The 17,834-nt window shown below is 49.3% G+C and overlaps 1 protein-coding gene across 2 annotated transcripts in view; it reads left to right on the forward strand.

Annotated features, from left to right (window-relative positions):
* The window catches only part of fgfrl1a (fibroblast growth factor receptor like 1a), a 43,328-nt gene that overhangs the window by 14,199 nt on the left and 11,295 nt on the right, over window positions 1-17,834 (forward strand). For both annotated transcript variants that reach the window (XM_029165360.2, XM_029165361.3), the window contains exon 3: window positions 771-1,043. In XM_029165360.2, coding sequence (XP_029021193.1) covers window positions 771-1,043 — 273 coding nt within the window. The remainder of the gene's footprint in view (window positions 1-770; window positions 1,044-17,834) is intronic.

The raw sequence follows: 17,834 nt of genomic DNA on the forward strand, positions 1-17,834 counted from the left end.
AGTGACGTCGCGCGTCTGCGCGCACTTTTGCTGAATATACGACTCACGAGCGTTCCCAGGAAGAGGAGCCGTTGGTTCCTACTGTTCTCTGCTGCGTGATATAAGTGTTGACGTGCAGTATTTCACGGGAGGAGAGCAAACAGAGTAAAGTAAGACTGCGCTGAACTGTGGTCGTCTTTGGAGCAACCATGTGTTCAGTGGATTTTACCTGCATCTCATCCTACCTGTTATTGTTAGGACACTTTGTTTGCTGTTGTGTGTTTCTGGAGGACCTTGTTTGAAGGTACGCGCTGAGTTTCGCTTCCTGTTTCTTTACGCTTGTCTCTCATTACATTTTATTTCCCTTCTCTCCACAGAAACACTCCCTTGAACTGCCTCCGCTCTCCCCCCTGCCTTCTCTCCTCCCCCCTTCCTTCCCCTCTGCTCTCCATCACTCTCTCATTTCCTCCCACATCACCTGCTCACTCAGCCTGTCCGTCCAGGCCCTTTGTTTTTCCAGTGTGCAGTTTCACAGTCGGCCGGCTACTGAGCGGTCAAGGTCATGCCTGACATCTCATTTGATATCAAACTCGCTGCTTGACGTAGTTCTTACTCCCAGGCTGTTTCCCATGTTGCCTTTAGTTAAGGAGTCAGTGTTGTAGTAAATGCTGCAGTGTTGGAGGATTTCCCCAGCGTTCGGGGCAGAAACCTGCATAGATGGAAACGCAGACGTACGCTGAGCCTTAAACGCAGCATTTAATGGTCTCACGCCTCCTTCCTGTGGCCCTCAGGTCCCCCCAGGGTGTCGGAGCGGGTCACGCACCGGCAGAGCGCGCGCCTCGGCCGCACCATGAAGCTGCCGTGCCCCGTGGAGAGCGACCCGCTGCCGCTCATCATGTGGACCAAGGACGGCCGCAACATCCACAGCGGCTGGACGCGCTTCCGGGTGCAGCAGCACGGGCTGCGCATCAAGGAGGTGGAGGCGGACGACGCCGGCACCTACGTGTGCAAGGCCACCAACGGGTTCGGCAGCGTCAAAGTCAACTACACGCTCATCATCATCGGTAGGTGGTGTGAAACAACCGAACACTTCACGCACTCTGAGCAGATCCACCAAACACAGAGCAGCGCTCTCCATCATCTTCCTATTCATTTGAGTCTGCATCAGTTGTCATTATACGTGTTTACATGCGTCCCCGCTCACGTCTACTCTGCCCTTTGAGTCTCTAGGATATAATTAACCCACTCGGGTCGGCGGGGCCATTATACAGTAATCACACCGGGGGAATGAATCGCTGCTTGTGTGAGTTTCTGTGATTATGTGTGCAGCATGTGCGCTTTTGACCACACTTGTTGTGCCTGTGTGTTCCTGTATCATTATGAATGAGGCGTTTGTTAACGGAGACGCTTGTGATTTGCTCGGGTTGCGTTTATGACTCAGCCTCGTATGGAATTTCACATTTGCGTGAGTCCTGATCTGGATGTTACTGGAAAAGGTGCCTTGTTTTTTAGTGGATTTTTCCCCACACACCCTTCAACGTGATTAGATTGTGTCTGCTGTCTGTCTCTTACAGTATCAAAAATCTGCCCACGTTTTCATATGACATCTGTGGACTCTGTCTGTTCTCATCTGCACAAACAACTTACCCCGAGGGAGGACAGTGCGTATTTACACATGCATGTCTGTGCATTGTAGTGTTGCTCATTCCGTGTGCGTGTGCACATGCAGCTCTGCGTGCGAGTGTGTCAGGTTTCAGTCAGCGGAGTCGGAGCCAACAGCGAGATTAGGGCTGCGCCGCGTTCCAGAGAATCCGACCGACGCGCCGCTCTCTGCTCAACTTCAAAGCAGAGAGCGCGTTAAATGCGCACATGCAGATCAACCAGTCAATGCCATTATTCCTCTAATTTTGCATTGCACGTCTTTGTTTTCTTTGCTACAAAGAATCCCATTAGGGACCAATTCTACTGTGATTCAACAGCACAGTATATTCTGTCATATTCTCGGGCTGTAATGTTGCTTCATTGTACAGCAATTATTATCGGTATGTGATCCAGAGCTTTATCGGTCTTGACCTGAACTTCAAAGGCGGGCTGGCATACAGAGGGTCATGGGGGGTGGGGGACAGGGGGCAACAGCTGCCGCTGAGGTCATCCATGCGGACAGCTGCTCCCACTCTTTCTCCCAGGAAAGACTATAGGCTGATGGTAAAGACTGTAAACTGAAATATATTGAACAGACACAGTGGGAACGGACTTGAAACCAGGCTGGGGGGTGTGGTGGTGGTGGTGGTGGTGGGGGGGGGGGGGGGGGGGGGGGGGGGGGGGGGGGGTGCTCGCCTGGTTGGACTCGCAAAAGAAATAATAGAAAGGCTGCATCATTTGCATCTTACAACAATGGGTCACGGTCCTCGAGTTTAACTTTCAAAGACGACCCCTCTCTGTAATTGAAGACAGGAAATGAATCATGGCATCTCCTCGGGGAGGTAGTTAAGGTGTTTTCATAGCTGAAACAATCTGCATGGACAGTGATGTCCAACGCATCAGCTTAGACTCTGTAGGACGTGAAGGCCTCTCCTCTCGCAGCTCCCTCAGATGCTGAAGGCCTGATCGGTGCCTTTGTGCTTCTCTGCTTCCTCCTCCCTCGCTCCCTTCATCGCCTCCTTCCTTCCTCTGCCCTCATGTGGGGTCCCGGCCTAATTATTCAGTGAGCGCTTCGCTTCGCAGTAATGAGCTCACACCTGCGTCTCCTCGTCCTTCCCTGTCAATTTCTAACCCAAAGTGTATTTAGCACCTTTTTCCTATTAGCGCTCAATCTCAGGCCCAAGTCCTCCTTCCTCTGTTGGTTTCACTTTTCCCTGACTGTGGTTTAATTTGTATCAATATTTTCACAGTGACCCCCCTCTTTCCCCTGGACGTAATAGAACATGATTGCTTTTAAACGTCGGCTGTAGCGCTGCCCGGTGGTTGGAAGTGACGGAAAGGCTTTTTGTGAGGCTTTAGTTGGCGAAGGAAATTAAAAGATTCCTTAAAGTGTTTTTTTCTTTTATTATGTGTAGATTGGCAAATGTTTGTATCAGTAAACAGTGTGTGTGTGTGTGTGTGTGTGTGTGTGTGTGTGTGTGTGTGTGTGTGTGTGTGTGTGTGTGTGTGTGTGTGTGTGTGTGTGTGTGTGCGTGCGTGCGTGCGTGCGTGCGTGCGTGCGTGCGTGCGTGCGTGCGTGCGTGTGTGTGTGTGTCTTGGTTTGCTCTGATTTATGGGACCACCATTAAAGTGAAACTGAGTCAGATTTCTTTCTGCTCAACAAACCTCCATGTCCTGGAGAGATCTTATTTCTCCCTCCCGCTCACTTTCTCCATCTCACTTTTTTATATCGAACCTTTTTTTATTTTTGCAGGGGTAGGGGCGTTTGTCTTCCCTACTCGCATGCATGAAATTCTCAAATCCTTTCCCTGCTCTTCCAGAAGGGTGATTGATAGAAAATTTATAGTTCAAACCAGATGTGATGACAATGAGAGCGTGTCCGGGGCATAAAAAAAAGGAAGGAAGTGGTTTGGAGTTACTGTGTGTGTGTGTGTGTGTGTGTGTGTGTGTGTGTGTGTGTGTGTGTGTGTGTGTGTGTGTGTGTGTGTGTGTGTGTGTGTGTGTGTGTGTGTGTGTGTGTGTGTGTGTGTGAACACCTTTCGGGTTCTAATGATGGCGTCCGTCATCGCACACTCATGAGCTCAACTGTAGCAGCTGACATCTGGTCATAATCGCGGAACAAAGAGGAAAAAGACGCAGAGACGTTTCAATTGTCGACACGGTGTAGGTTTGAATCAACGAGCCTGTGTGTGATTTATGTTCATCGAGCAGCAGATGCATAATGAATGTTGATGTAGGGAAAATAAAGACGCAGGATGAAACATGACAAATGGAAAATACAGCGAGTAAAGGATGAGTGGCTTAATACACACCGACGTCCTGATGTCACACAGCTCACGCCTGTCTGTCATGACAGTTCACTCCGCTGTTGCCTGAAGACTGAGCTGAAACGGTCTCAGTTCCGTCCTGACTCCCGTTCCTCCTTCCAGGACCTTGTCTTTGCTCATGGAGCTGTTTTGCAGTGTGAGGCTGCAGGGCTCCTCCAGCCAGAGGCTCGCACCTCACATCCAGTTGCAGACCAGCATCGCCGCTCCGTCCCCTCGCTTCCTCCTTCCCTGATACGTCCGTTCTTGCGTTCTCAAATATCAGCAGTTTTAATGGAGGTTTCTGGAGCCTGGTCTCAGGAGGATGTCGACGAGGCCGCGGACCGGAGCGAAACGGGTCGGAGTCACAGCCTGAGCCGGGCCTTCAACGGTCTCCAAACAACCCCGGTTCCTTCCCACACACACACATGCACACGCACCGGGGCAGCTGCGCCTGCTGGGGTTTCACTGTTGTTGCCCCAGATTCCTCTGCTCAGGTTTCACGCACGCCGCTCTGGCGCTAATGGCAGAAAAATGCGCAGAGGGAACCTGGAGCGGCGGCTCGGAGGAGCTGCGCGGTCGGTGCTGAGCTGAGGGGCCTCGCAGAGGGCGACCAGGCAGCTCAGCCATGATTTACACAACATGAGAGTGAGTGAGTTTGAACTGGATCCCAGAATTAGGAGCGTAAGTGAACACTGCGCTTTAGTTTTATCCCGCTGTTGTTTCAGGGACCACCAGAACTGGGTTAGATTTGTTTGTATCCTTCTTCTCAACAATCTTTGGAGAACGTCACCCACGCGGTTCAGCAGTTCTGTCCTTCCTCATATCTCATTCTAATCCTGACAACGTTAGCGTGGATGCTGCTCTTCTCCCTCAGTGCAGCTTCAGCTCAGGTCAACTCCACTCCAGACACACGACTGGCTCGACTCTGTTATTTACATTATCTGATACGAATCTGATTCAGAGCAGGACGTTGAATCTCTACCACCACTACTATTGTTGTTGTTAATATTATTATTATTACTGTAAAGTTTGTGAAGTTTTTAGTTTTCTTTGACTGTATTTCTTATCTTATTTGTATTCCACAGGGGAACCTGTACATTTGACGCTGTGTTACTGTGTTAAACTAGCGCTCAGGTGCGTGTGTTGGAGTCTGCCCTGCTTCTTGTCTGCTCAGACAGTGAGGGCTGATGCTTCCGCTTGTCCGTCTGCATCAGATCTGGCTTCATGCAGGTTTTATCAACACGCTGCCGTGTCTTTGAGGCGGTCAAAGCGGCTCCATCGGAGGTGAGGGCAGACAGCAGGTCTGTGTGTGTCTGTGCTCACGGGAGGAGTCCGGAGGAGACGAACGCACAGATCCAGAGAGACAGACGCGCCGTGTTTTGGTAAATCCATCAACAGGACCGGACAGGAAAGCGCGCTTCCTTCACCCGCTTACGCAGCTCACTGACAAATGAGAATGAAACGCAGATGCAGGCGCATACTGTACACAAGAGCACACGCTCCCCAGGGGCCCTGGCCTCCATTTCACGGCTGTCTGTCCCACATCCTCCTGTTCTGCCTCGTTTCCCCTCCAGCAAAGACGCAGAAAGGAAGACGGACAGGACGGGGAGATGGAGGACGAAAGGAGGAGGGCAGCGTTCCTCCTCAGAACAGGAGAGTGAAATCCGTGTTCTAACAGGTCGGGTTTGAATGAATCCAAAGCACTGTAGAGCTGAGAGCTGTGTTTACTGTATCTATAGAAACTCAGCAGAAGGCGGAACAAAAGGGCTTCACAGTGTCTCTGCGCTGTTTGGTTGATGGAAGGTCTGTTGAAAGTAAAGTGCAAAGCGACCACAGCGTTAAACAGGCAGAGAAACAGTGGGGGGGGGCGTTCAGTGTTAGATGAGCTCCTGTCACCGACTCCTCTCCTCCTCTCGTCTCCTCCCTCTCTCTCCTCAGCCCAAAAAGATGTCTTTCCTCTCCAGCATCTTTCAACTCCTGCTTCTCCCCCCGTTTGACTTCATGCTCCATTTCAGGCCGTGCGTGCGTGTGTGTGTGTGTGTGTGTGTGTGTGTGTGTGTGTGTGTGTGTGTGTGTGTGTGTGTGTGTGTGTGTGTGTGTGTGTGTGTGTGTGTGTGTGTGTGGACGGCCTGCATCTATTGATTTTAGGCCAAGTCAAGCTCCCATAGACTCCTAATGGGTCTTAAATGCCCTCTGCTAACTCTGACTCCAGTCCTCAGAACGAGAGGCCATCTGTCAGTCAGCGATCCTTCTGCTCCAGGCAGCAGTTACTGACTCTGGAGACTAAATCCACCCTAAACCAGCATTAATGCACATGTGTTTTAGGATTTTTGCAGAGCTGAGACGCTGCTGTTTGAGTCTCATACCCTGACTTTTTTATGAATAAATCAACATAATTCCGTATGGGGCAGTTGTTGGTTGAGTCTTTGTTCTCTCTCTACCTCTCACTTTGCCCCTTTTTAATTCTTCTTTCAGGCCAGAATTGCTTTTAACTCTTTTTGCCAGCAAAGTCTCAAGTCTTTCTCTCTGGGTCCCAACAGCAACTCCTCCATAGCTAATGTGAGGTGTAAGTTCTCTCTGTGTTTTTGGATCATTTGAGTAAAGCATTGAGAAAATAGGCAAAAGTGTCAAATTCATGAACACAACTGTTCCCAAATATGAAAAAGCTGAGTATAAGCCATGTTTTTCTCATCTCACTTTGTTAAATGTAATTAAGACCTTGCTTTGAGTCTCACATTAACAAATTTGGAGATCATTTTTATTTATAATAGTCAAACGGTGAGAGAGCGGATCCTCTCAAGCAGATGCTCACTTCTCTTAGAGTGGGTTCTTATAGGAGACGCCCCCCCCCCCCCCCCCCCCACGCTTAACAAGCAGCGCTGCCTGAATGGAAAGGAGGTGCTTCAGCGTCCTCCTCCACATAACTCCCGCTCCTTCACATGCAGCAACAACAAAAAAAGTCTCTCTTTTCAAAAACCTCATCAGTGCAAATGCGCACACACACATTCACTGGAACAATGATGATGGGGGGTGGGGGACAGAGGGATTACAGCTGAATACTCATTTACTAGAAGGAATGAATTAATAAACCAAAAGCAACTACTATAATTTGCTGTAACATCAGCGAGCGCGCTGTGGATGAACAGTAAACTGATTCAGATTGAAGCAGTGCAGCCAGTAAAGGGCCAGCGGGACTTTATGCTGATGGAATATTTCCTAGGAAGCTCATTAGGACATAACAGTCTGCAGTTGACAGTAGATACCTGGAAATGTTATTAAGAGAAAAAGAGCGAGACAAGCACCCGATAAAAAGGAGAATGTCGGCTACGGGGGAGGCGTGGGGGGAGGACTGTGACTGGGGGGACGTGTATGCGTGTGATCAGAGCAGTTAGCAGCCGAGTCGTGTAACTGTGAATAGTCAGCTTAGGGTCCATTATACGGTTTGAAGGATTAGTTGTGCTCATTGTTGTCACCCTGAGGAGGCAACACACACACACACACACACACACACACACACACACACACACACACACACACACACACACACACACACACACACACTTTCTCTCTACTGCTACGTTTTTGTCTTTACACCAGTTTGTTTATATTTATTATTTTTTATCATTTTTCTTCATATATAAAGTAATGGACCATTTACTTCTACACCACACACACACACACACATGCAGCATCTCCAGCCCACCCCCAGTCTCCAGCCCCATAATAGGCCGGTCTATTGACAGATATGCTTGTTCAGTGCAGGAGTCTATTCTCATTAGGGCTGGGATTGTGTCACTGGCCCTGCAGCCGCCATTGTGTGACTAAGAGCGGGTAATTAGGCCGTCCCGCTGTAACAGCCCCCCTGCTCAATAGACCTGAGAGCAGCGGAGAGCCCACAAAGGGCAGAACCGGGTCCGGCGATTAGCAAAGACGTGTTTGAAGAGAGCAGAGCGAGGAGCTGAATGGGAGAACGGAGGAGAAAGAGAGCGCGGACCTGCGCTACAAAAAGGCTTCTTTTGAAGTTTTAGAAACTTTTGTCTGCTTTTTGCTGCTTCGCTCTTGCGCCGTCATCAAAGCCAAATACTGGTTTTTGAGCACGCAATGTCCCGCGCCGCCTCCTCCTCCTCCTCCTTTCTTCCTCTGCTGTTCTTCTCGCACTTGTTACTCTTCTCTGGCGAATGCGTTTGTGTCGGCGCTGAAAAGCTCTGCATCGTCTGCGTCTTTGATGTCTCAATAACTACGTGCAGAGCGAGGTTCCGTGTCCAGTCTGCTTTTGTTGCTCGTCGGATGCGGCGGGAAAAAAAAGCGCTCTATCCGGCGTTCTGTCACTGATGAAACCTTGTCTGTGTTTTCTTGTCGCGCTCACAGGCGGCGAGTCGACTTAAAGGGCGCTGCTGCTTCGCCGTATCTGAGCTCCAGGCAGTTTGATAAAAAGCTTTATATTTTAAACCTTTAGCGCAGCTGAGGTGAAAGCAGAAGAAGTGAGTTGTGAGCAGCACATGTTGCTAAATTATGCGTAATGTGAAGCAGACTGACTGAAATGAGCTGCAACACAGCGGTTTTGTTCTCAGGCATCAGGTGTATGCGTCTGCATGCGCTTATTTGCGTAATGTCGCCGCATTCCGCCGTATTGAGTTTCACATGAATGCATGAACAATGTGTTTGTGCAGCGTTCTGTCGATAAGGGCTGCGTGCGGCGTTCCCCGTGGTTCTTAGGCAAACACAGCAGGGGTTCTGCGGCGCCTCCGCTATCAGCCTGACGTTTGATCAGCTGAAAAGTGATACGCACGCACACACACACACACACACACACACACACACACACACACACACACACACACTGTGGCCATAATCTCTTGATTTCATTTACCAGTTCTTTAAACTAACCTTAAAAACTAACCATACTTTTTTTTTGTAATCTGTTATATTTGTGCATTCCTAGATGACGATGTCCATGCTTTCGCTTAAAGCTGGCGTTGTGAGACAACCTCTGTGTGTGCGCGTGTGTGTGTGTGTAGGAGCATGTGATGCCAGCGTTTGTGGGGTTTGAGCCACCGTGACGAGCACAGCGCGTCTTTCCTCTTTATCTGCTGTGACTCTTGGCCCGGGCACCAAAGCCCCAACGAGTGGAAACAGAGGGAAGGAAGGGTGGACGTGTGGATGCTGCAGCAGAGCTAAGCAGCCGCTGAAGAACCCTTCCTCCGCCGTAGGGCTACTGTTCAAAGGGCTTTTCCCTGACCTGTAATTGACCTTGAGTTTGGAGGAGAGCGGTGCTGCTTGTTTACACAAGCATCGAGCAGACCACACGGACGCACTGTAAACCGCCGTCTGAAATACTGTGCTCCAGTCTAAAGTGCAGCGAGCGCCGGGGTGCAGATAAAGACCTGCCTCATTACTAATGAGTCAAACAAAAGCAGGCACGGGGGCCGCGCGTCACCGCGAGCTGCTTAGTGTTACATTGTTGTAAATAGCTGCTCATCAAAGGCGGCCTGTCAGCGCGGAGCCTCGCGGCGCACAGCGCGCCAAGACCTTTGAAGTCGAAGGAGTCGAGCGCATGCGATCGACACGGGCGCTGGCGAGCGGCTGCAGAGCTCAGCACTAACGTGCTGCCGGCAGACAGTGCACGTATTCGTGCACATGCGTGTGATATTCTCAGCCTTTATCGCGGAGGCCTGTTGCTTTAAGGCCCGTCTGACATTCCTGCAGTGACCTCAGCGCTGACGGCAGCAGCTGAGAGACTTACATCACGTAGGAGCTGGGACATGATTGATTATGTTGTTATCGGCCTCATGCACCTACCAGGCCCACATGTAAAAGGCCTGTTGTTAGAATCAACCGGACGAGGAGGACGTCCGACGGGGCAAAACCAGTAAAGTACTAATGAGTGGATTTCTGAGCGGAGCATGGTTTGATGCGGGGAGGAGCCGAGTGGGCGCGTTGGGAGAAAATGATTGAGGGTTCAAAGTGCTGAGCCGAGGCCGGCGGTGTGCGTTTCAAAGGCAGCGCGTGGCGATGGATGTGAGAGATTTGTTAATTCAGCAAAGCAAAGAGCTGCCTTGATGTTTACTAGAATTACACAGGCGGCAGCTGGACGAGAGCGCGCGCACACACGCACACACACACACACACACACACACACACACACACACACACAAATACAGGTATAAAATACAGCACCCGGATGCAAAAATAATCTTCTATGATGTAAGGTACATTATGTACAGTACAGTATCGTCTCCTTTGATGATGCACACGTCTCACTAATGAGGTCTGTTATCATTTGGGACTTGGCTTCTTGTTTGTGGGGCATCAGACCTGATGAAGGCAGTTTGAGCAGATCTCTAAATATCTCTGCCTGATGCTAAACAGACATGAACCTCCTGTACCTCAATTCATGGCCACGGAGATGAGACACAAAGGACTCAGAATGTGTTGGTTGATGCTGGCGTCTTTGGGTTATGGATTCTAATCCAATGTGTGGGAGAAGGTTGTGAACTTGTTCCTTGCGTTGCTGGACATGGATTCCACTACTTTAGGACGTGGAGCGTCTTTTCATCTCGTCTTTTGATGCTCGGCTAAGTCCTGTTCAATAAACCCTGACAATTTCAGGATAAACTTTGAATCCAAGTCAGCTCACACCATTTAAAGAGGAACGTGTGCAGTCCGTGCACTGACACACACTCATTGTTTCCACTTGTGTGATCTCCCTGTGAGCAGCGGACATGAAGTCATTTAGTAATTCCACTGATTCATTCCTGCCCTTGACTGGATCACCTCCATCGCGCTCCGTCTGCCAGGTGCATGGTCAAGGCCCTGCTCTGCGCTGCGCTGCGCCTCCAGATGCCTGCGTGGCGTGTTCATCGTCTCCATTTTAGGCAAATCTCAGCCCGTGTTTGGTGCTTGACCCCGCTGCTCCGCCAGTGAAGTGTGAACAGTGATGTAAAACAGTTACGTGAGTCAACACGTGTGCAGCGGGTATGAAGATTAATGTCATGTCATGTACGTACGCACACACACACACACACACATGCGCACACACACACACACACACACACACGCGCACAAGATGGAGGAAGAAAGGAGCGAGTGCAGGAGGGAAAATGCTTTCATATCAAGGCTTGAAAACTTGCAATGAACTCAGCCAGATGCTTTTGTTTTACAAACACATGTTCTAATAACACACACACACACACAGAAAAGCAAAACCTGATCCTGAAGTGTGTTTTCAGAACCCATAAACCCCGTCAGCGTCGGCCGTTTATGAGCGGGTGCGTGAAAGCGCTCGCCTCCTGCCTGTATGTTATTTCACGGGCCTGTTGATGCTTCGACGCAGCCCGTGTTCCTCGCTGAGCCTGAGGTGCCCGTGCATTTTCTCGCTCTGGGTTTTCTTAACATTATCCATGTCATAACCGAAGCCAGATCCTGTTGCTAACCTACACCCGACCGCCAAGGCTGCAGTAAATGGCCCGTGCCGGGCCGCAGTATCTGTAAACACACCGGCGCAGAATCCAGTGACGCCGCTGGAAAACTGATCTGGACTTATTAACGCCTCATAAAACGGTGGCATGTTAATCACACATTGTGTATTTGGATAATATCAAATTGAGAATGAATGTTGTTGCTTTGTCAGCTGGAAGTGGCTCCATTGAGCTTCCTTCTTTTTCCCCACCGCATGGGGCAGATGCAAAAAGTCCGGCTGAGTCTTTAATGTGATGCGTTATTGATCCCCAGAGGAAAATATAAGCTTTGTTCTGACGCGGTGCTGTGGGGTCACGGGTCAGGGTCAGCAGCGGTCGGAACACACTTTGGGATTCACTTTGTATTTCGTCTGTGGGTCGTCTCACCTCCACACAGTGGACCGGTCACAGTTCTGCTGATGGAACTGGTTTCTGTACGTTTTAGAAGGAGCTTTATCAACACTGACACCAAAAAGTCTAGAGTCGACAGATGGTCGAGGCTGTGATTTTAACCCAATTTGTTTGGAGTTAATTACTTAATGAAATAATGAACCTTTAACCTGACGTCTAAAACAAAGCAGATGTTTCCTGCTTCCAGATGCTGCTGTTAATCAAAAGTAATGCTAATAATGTGATTTAAGAAAGTTTAACATTATTCTGAATATTGGCTGTGATGTGATCTCTTTATATTTACACGAGGGGCATAACGCGACAAGTTGGCTTGAAAAATTAATACTAACAGCCATTTAGAGGCCGTGTAACAGAAATGCAATATTTTGCACTTATGAAGAGTTTTATTTTTAACAATTATTAATTATGATAATTATTAATAATATAATTATCATTGCTTTGCTTGCTTTTGTTGAGCATCTTAACACCTTGCAGACCTCTGCATCTGCTTCTGTTTCCTGGTGTCTTCGCACCCAGACTCTGGCAGTCCGGGGGGTGAGGAACTGGGCGACCTTTAGCTGAACCATCAGCTTGACTGGAAATGTCAGCAGCTCAGCCCACAGGTGTAAGCGTATTAGTTGTTTGTTAGGCGCCAGGATGTGCTCGTGTGTGTTCATGCTGATACTCGGTGCAGAGACAGACAATTCAGAGCATCTTTGATGAACTCCTCGTGTGCACATTGACTGTCTGCAGAAATAAGGTGTAACTGCAGAAATAAATTTTTTTCCACGACAGCTGCTTTTAGCCCAAACTCTGCTCCCTGTCTTAAATTAGTTACCTGGAAGTGTTAGTTTATCGAGGATTTGGTCAAGAGGAACTGGAAACTTTGGGTTTTTCTGTTCTCAGTGGCGCTTTAGGAGCGTGACCTTCAGCGTAAGCCAACGGTACTAAGAAGAACAACTTCCTCAGCAGAAGGAGCAATGGAGCATAGGAGCCAGATGTTCGGAGCCACGATTGCTCATTTTCACCGCTCGACCATAAAACCAAGCTACAGGCACGGTGTCACATCCTGATCGGATCCGGTCGTAGCGGCACTGACCTCGTCACGACTCGAGCAGAGAAACAGGAAATGCACAAAGGCAACAAAAAACAGAACTGGGCTGAAGGTTTATTCATTAGGCCAAGAAAAACACAGTTAGTCTGTTGGTCGTATATTGTTATGAGGTTCTTTCAAGCAAAATGCAGCCGTTTCTTGGATCAGTGAGTCCAATGAGACTCTGTTTTTCCTTTTCCATTCAAACGTGAACCGTGTCCACAAGAAGGTTTTTGTTCGCATCTACATTAGAAACGTCTTCCGGTGTGTTTCCCCCGGAGTTCACGAGTGACTGACAGCTGGACCCGCTCAGACACGCTGCGGCCCAAAGTGGACGTAACAGGCCTGACACAGTCCAGACACAGGGACACGCTGAAGGTTAACCCTCCAATGGAAAACAGCACTCCAGCCTCCTGCACCATCAGCGCTGCATTATTATTAATTCAGTGTGTGTGTGTGCGTGTGCGTGTGTGAGTTTTTACTCTCCTCTTCTCTGCAGCCATTCTTACCTCACACACACACACACACACACACACACACACACACACACACACACACACACACACACACACACACAGGTGGCTGTAATTAGCCTGCTGAGCCAATTCATGGCACAGGATCAAACTGCGGTGCGCTCGGCTTCAAGAAGCACAGAGCTCTGCTCAGAGTTAAACACGCACACGCTTCTACACGCATCCATAGGTGCGTGCACCTCCACTCCTCACTTCCCCTCTCGAACGCGATGCCAGCACATCACAAAAGGTTCCGCCGAAACTGCTATTGTTTAGTCTGCGAGCGAGACGGGGCTTCGTTTGACTGCGCGTTGTGCAGGATGAGTGAGACAGGAGGTGGAGAGCAGGCGATTAAGGGCCAGATAAGTCTGACGTTTACTTCCCGGCCGGCGCAGGAGCCCACATGCTTGGGTTTGTGCTGAGCTGAGCAGAACGGGCCGAACCGTCCGGTCGGAGCAGCGGCGGCGATGCTGCTGGAGGAAAGCGCTGCTCGTGATCCCAGCGTCATGTATTGAAGCACTGCATGAATCATTGGAGCTTTTCACATGTGATGAAAAACAAAACAGCTTTGGCCGCGTTTGCTCGCCCGTTAAATACCTTTGTGGTTAAAACCTGGCCTCAGAAACCAAACGGACCAGTTCTGCTCCCTCTTTTCTGTCATATGCCGTTTTCATGTGCATTTATTTTACCAGCTATTGAAGAACTCAGCGCTGGAAGGGCAAAACGTGCTGCATTCAGCCGCTGGAGACCTACACCCCCTCGTGATTCATCAGTGTTCATAGATTTGGTTACAGGTGAATGAGTGAGTGTAGGTCTCCAGTCGTAGCATGGACCTGGCACAGAGCTGCCAACATTGAGCATGAGGCTCACGAATGTCACAAATTCACTGTCACAAATTCACTTCAACCCTTAATACTTCTCATGCCTTCAAACAGCATCCACTGTCTGAACAACAGCTCGTTGCACAGTCAGTCTCCTGTCAACGTGAGTCAATTGTGAGTTGAGCATTGCACATTTTGTTCCAGAGTCAAGAGCAGAAATCGTTTTGGTTCCAGAGAATTTGGAAAAACTGCCTCGTCTCGAGGTCCAAAGCTACATGTTACGAACGCTGCTGATGAAAGCTGGCAGTCACACACAATGTAAGTCCCTGAAGCGATTAGTGTTCGTAGCTGGGAACGGGCCGCTGTCTGACGTTTGAGTCCCTTCAAATCCACCAGGTCAATGTGAGCGGTCTGACACACGCGCTGCTCATCATCATCATCATCATCGCACTCATGCAGGCACACGCACCAACACCTGACAGTGTTTTCTCCTCAAAATATTCACCACAGCCTCGGGCCAAGACAACAACAAACTTTTTTATGAGTGCAACTTTACGATGGAAATATGTTGAACACACGTTAACATTCAGCCGGGAATGTTCGGCAACACTTCTGAGCACAAGATGTTTACCTTATGAGGGTTGTGTGTGTGTGTGTGTGTGTGTGTGTGTGTGTGTGTGTGTGTGTGTGTGTGTGTGTGTGTGTGTGTGTGTGTGCGTGCGTGCGTGCGTGTGTGTGTGTATACATGTGTATGTGATTTAATGAACGCTGGAAAATGTCAGCACCTCCATCACACATCATCATCGTGATCTCGCTCCACTAAATACTCTGGACTCTGAACACACACGCACACACACACACACACACACACACACAGAAGTTGTTAATCTGCCGCGGCAGTAAACTGTACGATTGTCTGTTCTGCGGTTACACTTAATAAATCTTCCTCTGCGCTGTCGCGCCGCTTTCCCTCCGACTTCGGCTTTTTCATCTGGCTCTCGCTGCCTCTTGACCTCCTCAAAAAGTCGATCAGATCCCGTCTTGTTCGCTCTCTCTCTCTCCCTCTCTCTCTCTCTCTCTCTCTCTCTCTCTCTCTCTCTCTCTCTCTCTCTCTCTGTTAATGGAGGACTGTGTAGCAGCACAACTCGTAATGACTTCCATACGGCTACGCTGCCTCCACGGGCGAGAGTGTAAATCACAGTGATGTGTGTGTGTGTGTGTGCGTGTGTGCGTGTGTGCGTGCGTGCGTCCCTGCGTGCGTGCATGTGTGTGTGTGTGTGTGTGTGTGTGTGTGTGTGTGTGGACCACCGTGCACGTGTGCGCGTACGTGGACGCCCGCGTGCCCCGACCGCCGCCGTTTGAATCTTGGAGCCTTCCTTCGGACCCGCGTGTAAAAACAGTGGCGCTCTGTGGCGCCGTGGAGGACACAGACCTGCACTGTGGCGAGCGCAGGGACTGGAGCGCGGATGTCACAGGGCAAGAGCCGGGATCAAAGACGGCAGAGTTCTGGAAGTGACTGAACCCGACGTGGACGTCCAACACTTCAAACGCAGAGAAAAGACATTATCAGGAATTAATCGTTTTTTCAACAAACCACTTAATTGTTTTGTGTATAAAACAGTCAGAAACGTGGAAAGGCCTCGATTTATGGCTCCAGAGCCTGTTTGGCCCAATCAACATCAGTGTTGAATTTGCAGTGATTTAAAGCAGAGAAGCAGCTAATCCTCCTGTTTGAACATCTGAAAGCAGCTAATCTTTGGCAGTTTTGCTTGATAAATGTTTAGAAACTTTTCCATTAGCTCCTTAATCGTTCCAGCCCTAAAAAGGTAGAAAGACAATCAGAACTCACGGTTTCTCTAAGTCTGTTATAGTGCACGGATGGATTGAGTATATTATATACTGTATGTGCATATACATATATATTTATTACATGTGAACCTAACCTGTAATGTCTCAATACAGTTTGAAGTGTGTTCAGAGCTTGTGGTCAAAAATCAGGGCAACTGTGGTGAAACCAGAGACAAACAAAAAGTTTTCAACCTGTGTTTTTCTTGCCATCGCTCACTTTAGTAGAAGCGCTTCATTGCTTCCAGAGTTCGGGCGGAGCGATGGAGCTTTAATCACAGTGTGTGTTTTAGTAGGTCGTCCGCCATCTGCCCAAGGACAAATGGTGTTTATTCTTCAGGCTGTTAAAGCAGACGGGTTTGGAGGAGGATCGACGCCGTAGCAGAGCAGCGCTGAAGCTCAGCATTTAGCATCTAATGCTGCGACGCAGGCCTTTAGTTTGGAGACCAGAGTGGCACATGGTAAATAATGAGACAAGAGCTCTTAAAGCTGTTTAACCCAGCAGTGCCTTCCTGTGGAGGGAGCAGAAAGTCTGAGCTTGAACCTCCGCCAGGGTCCAACCATAAACTAAGAGTGATTCACTGTGTTTGTCAGATGCACAAACTCACATCAGAGCTGCTGGTTTTGGCTCCGACGCTGCAACAACCAGCGGTCAGTAGGAGCCACCACAGAAACGGCTCTGTAGCACATGCATGCAGAGGTTCTGTCCACATATCCAGTGTCTCTATATTAAAACCTGGAAGGACACGACCCTTTAGGAAAACACTGGCCCCCTGGACGTGCGCGCGCACACACACACACACACACACTGCACTGCTGGGACTCGTATTTCTGGCCACGCTCATGTCCAATGGCTGCCCTTTCTGTGCAGACCTGAAAGTAAATACAGGACGGCGTTAGCCAAACACCCACACACACACGGGGGGTGGGGTTGCCCAGCCAGGCAATGTGTGAAATGTAACACACTGTTGAACCAGTCGCCCTTTGGATTAACAGAGGCAGAAAAGAGAGATCTGCGACGTACAATAATTTATAGGGGAGCGCAGTGACACACAAACACAAATTATAGACTCAGAGGAGACGCTTGATGTCTTCGCATGATCAACAAAAGTTCCCGATCCAGCCGTTGCACGAGAGCCAAGTTAAAAGTGGACAATAGGCAGAAACATGTGGCCTGAAGGCGAACTGCGTGGTTGTGTATTTTAGTTGTGCAGCAGCGCACTGCGCTGCGCTGTTTAATTGCTACTTTGCTTCCAGGACCTGCTCGGCTTCGACTCGCGCTTGTTGTTGTTGTTGCTCAGCAAAATCGCACAAGACGCCGCAACCTTACTGTGTCATTAACCTGAGGTACTTTGAGTTTTAATAGCTTGCATTGGTTTTGTTGCCATGGTACCACTCATGTTTTGTGCATGTCTGGCTCACCGCTAAGAGAAGAAACACGATCGGAAAGGAGGATTTTGTGTATTGAAAGTGGCCGAAGCAAAGGTGTAACGGTGGTCGAAGGTTTCCTGAAGCCTGGATCTGTCGTTGTGACAGATGTTTGACTTCTACCAAACAAGAGGCCGTCCTTCAGCTTGGCCTCTGGGCGAACGCTCGCTCCAGAGTGAATGTAGAGATAATGGAGGAGCCTGTGTGACATCATGTGCTTATTTATTGTCATCAGTAGCAGCAGCTATATTTGTACACGTGCGGTCATCTGTGGATCGGGCACGGTTCTGTTTTTGATACTGGAAAGACGATGCCCCTGCTGCAGTCATGACGAGTCCAACTCCACAGCTCCACTTAAAGCA

The sequence above is a fragment of the Betta splendens genome, chromosome 10 (assembly GCF_900634795.4).
Source record: "Betta splendens chromosome 10, fBetSpl5.4, whole genome shotgun sequence".
NCBI classification, from domain to species: domain Eukaryota; kingdom Metazoa; phylum Chordata; class Actinopteri; order Anabantiformes; family Osphronemidae; genus Betta; species Betta splendens.